We start from the raw sequence: 3,461 nt of genomic DNA on the forward strand, positions 1-3,461 counted from the left end.
ATGTCTTACTATTATTTAATAGAACATTAATTTGTCTTTAATATGATAATTTCACTTGTCATTTTCACTTCCATATACTTTACTTTTGTCAAACCTAGATAGTAAAATAATTTCAAGCTTAAAAGGTACGTTGCAAAGCAAGATTGGTACTAATATAGGAAAAGTAAAATTGTTGAGCACGAAACTATAATTTCGTTTAATTTTTTTTAAAAATAGGGAATGAAAATAGTACATATTAGAATAAGATCCTTTTAGTTTGATGAAGTTACTATTTGTCAGAATACTTTCAATGCTCCCGATGTTTTTTTTTCATAATTTTTTACAGTAATAGATGAAGTTTTTTCCTCCATTCTTCTAAGTACGAATAACCAATATTGATCTGCATTTTTCTCCCAATACTGCCAAAAAAAAATTGGTCATACACAATATTTAGTAGGTGTCCTGTCACAATAACTTAAATAGTAAATTTTATTTTTGATAATTAGTTTCCCATGAAAATTTATCTTGAATTTTTGTTCTATAACACCAAATAGAGAATAACATTCAATCCTATGTCAATCCATTGCCCTTGATTTCCCCCCCCCCCCCCCAACTATCGATATAGATGCACTCATTTTCACCCCTGTCTAACACTCACATAATGTATTTTATCATTTCTACTTTACTCGTTTTGGTCCTTAATAATTGTGACTATTACTATTTTTTTCAGAAGACGAGGGTCATGGCTTAGGAATAAAGTTGGTTATAAATTTCTTCGTAAAACACATCTAAACGTGGTTCATTTTCAATTAATCTCTACTCTGATGATCGTCCATCGAAATTTCTGTTTACCTCTTCAAATGATGGTAAATCAAAAAAGATATGTATATTGTGTTCAATTTATTTTTACAAATATTGAACATATCATAAATCTAAATTTTAAAATGTATTGTTATTTTAAAATGTTTGTGCAATTATCCCTCAACAATTTTATGAAAATATCTGAAAATGAATTATGTGTTAAGAACATGTGTTTTATCTTGAAAGTAACCATTTTTTTTAAAAAAACAAAATAAATAGATTTAATTTTTTTAATTAATTATTTTTAAAAAAAAACTAAAAATGCAAGAAAAATTGTGGCATGATTTGCCACTCCTATTATATATAGATAGATTGTATAATATATGTATATCATCTTACATCATTAGAAGTGTAGCAAGAGTTTTTACTCCCTTTGCTTCATGGCAAGCTTTTTCTCTACCCAAAACTCCCCTTCACTCACAAATGGTGCCACCAAAGAACAAAGCCACAAAAGCCACCAAGAATCCCCTGACATAATACTCTCTGACTTTCCAAAAGAAAGAGGTTGGCTAAGTGATCATGTTCAACAATACAAAGGCTTTTGGTATCCCACAGGAATTCTCCAAGGTCTGCTAGCACTTCAACAGCAACACTTTAAGCCAAAACCAAACAGTGTCTTACTAGCCAGTTACCCAAAATCTGGCACTACATGGCTCAAGGCCCTTCTTTTTGCCATTACAAACAGAACACAATGTGATTTCAACACACACCCTTTACTCTCTTCAAATCCACATGAGTTAGTACCCCAGTTAGAGGCTTATGCATTTAAGCACCCAACAAATCCAACACCAAACACTTGTCTAATGCATTCACATCTTGCTTTCAATTCTTTACCAGAATCCAACTGCAAAATAGTATACGTCTTTCGCGACCCGAAAGATGTGTTAGCTTCTTGCTGGCATTTTGTGCAGAAATTAAGACCCAAACAACTTCCTTTCATTTCTCTACCAGAAGCATTTGATCAATTCACTAAAGGGTATTCCCCTTTTGGTCCATTTTGGGATCATGTAATGGGATATTATAAAGCCAGCTTAGAATTTCCAAAGAGGGTTCTTTTCTTGAAGTATGAGGAATTGAAGAAAGATCCAATCTTTAATGTAAAGAGATTAGCAGAGTTCTTGGAGCAGCCTTTTTCCTTGATGGAAGAAAGTGAAGGCATTGTGGAGAAAATAACAGAGCTTTGCAGCTTTGAGAAGCTGAGTAATTTGGAGGTGAATAAAGGGGGCACACACACTGGATTTTTTATTCCTACTATTGCAAACAACATATTTTTCAGGCAAGGGAAAGTGGGTGATTCCAAGAACCATCTTTCAGAGGAAATGATTGAGGTTCTTGATGAAATCACTAAGCAAAAGTTGGGTTTTGATTTGATGACCACATCTGTCACTCCCCACCAAAATGGTAAAGGGATTGAGTCAGACCAGAATCACAGCAAATAGCATGTATTTTCTTTATTTAGTAAGGTCTTTCAGAAATAATCTCTTAGAAACAATCTCTTCTCTGCCTCGGAGAGATAATGTAAAGCATGCATGCATTGTACCTTTTCCAAATCCACTTTATGTAATTTCAATTAAGTGGTTGTCTTTTAGGATAGGACCACATACCCTAATTGAGACCCGTGTTAAAGATTATTTGTTTTGGTTACCCTCTGTAGGTCATGTTGCAAGGTTTGATTCTTGATTCCAATAAATGTGCCTTTTTGTCATTCTGGTGGAGGAAGTTGTTCGGAGTAAGCATCATAACTAAAGTTTGATATGATGAAAATAAATTGGACACAAGAATTTTACGTGGAAACTCCTCAAACAGATAGAGGGGAAAAACCACGGGGTAGAAGAATTTTACTATGAAAATATGAAAGTACACTGCTCTCAAATACAAGGAGAAAACAACAATTAACACTCCTCTCTTGTAAAAGGAACAACTACTAAAGAGGACACTCAAAAATACAATATTTATCTTGGTGTATAACTCTCTTTATATTCTTACTCTCTTTTTCTGAATGAATTAAATGAGGGCACGAGGCCCTCTATTTATAGGAGAAAGAAAACGTGTATACGCGTTTTCGTTACTCAAAACGCGTAATGAAAAGCAGTCAAAAAGTTGCTGCAATATGTAATAAAAAGCCGTCAAAAAGTTGTTGCCTAACTTTTAATTTATTTATTTTTTACTTTTCTTAGCAATCTTTGTTTGACTTTTCTTTCAGAAATGACTAAGGGGAAGCTTAAGACTACAAGAATATGTTTTACTTAACGATTATATTTTAACAATATGTTTAGAAACCTAGAATAGTAAATACAAAAATACTAATTGAAATTTGAATATACTCCCTTCGTTTTGTTTTATTTGGCTCCTATGTCAAAAATTGATGTTTCATACCTGTTCAATATAGCAAATTAAGAGAGTTTTTTTTTCTCATATTATTCTTAGTATATAATAACTACATAAATAGTATTATTTTCTCTGTTTTTTTTTACTTGTCAAATTTTGATTTGACACATCTATTAAAAAAATAATGATTGATATATGAGTTTACCATTTTACCCCTCTTAATGAAAAAATTACGCGAATAAGCAAACATATACTAGTTAATTAACTAACATAGCTGCAGTTTGAATTAATTA

The 3,461-nt window shown here is 32.0% G+C and overlaps 1 protein-coding gene across 1 annotated transcript; it reads left to right on the forward strand.

Annotated features, from left to right (window-relative positions):
* The first annotated feature begins 1,114 nt into the window (after positions 1-1,114).
* Positions 1,115-2,545, forward strand: LOC129895089 (flavonol 3-sulfotransferase-like). The gene has a single exon (XM_055970732.1). The coding sequence runs from the start codon at positions 1,221-1,223 to the stop codon at positions 2,277-2,279; it is 1,059 nt and encodes a 352-aa protein (XP_055826707.1). The 5' UTR covers positions 1,115-1,220; the 3' UTR covers positions 2,280-2,545.
* Positions 2,546-3,461: the final 916 nt, after the last annotated feature.

The sequence above is a fragment of the Solanum dulcamara genome, chromosome 7 (assembly GCF_947179165.1).
Source record: "Solanum dulcamara chromosome 7, daSolDulc1.2, whole genome shotgun sequence".
In the NCBI taxonomy this organism is placed as follows: domain Eukaryota; kingdom Viridiplantae; phylum Streptophyta; class Magnoliopsida; order Solanales; family Solanaceae; genus Solanum; species Solanum dulcamara.

What these genes read in the sequence shown, in the direction of transcription:
- LOC129895089 (XM_055970732.1), top strand. Translation starts at nt 1,221, where the DNA reads ATGGCAAGCTTTTTCTCTACCCAAAACTCCCCTTCACTCACAAATGGT.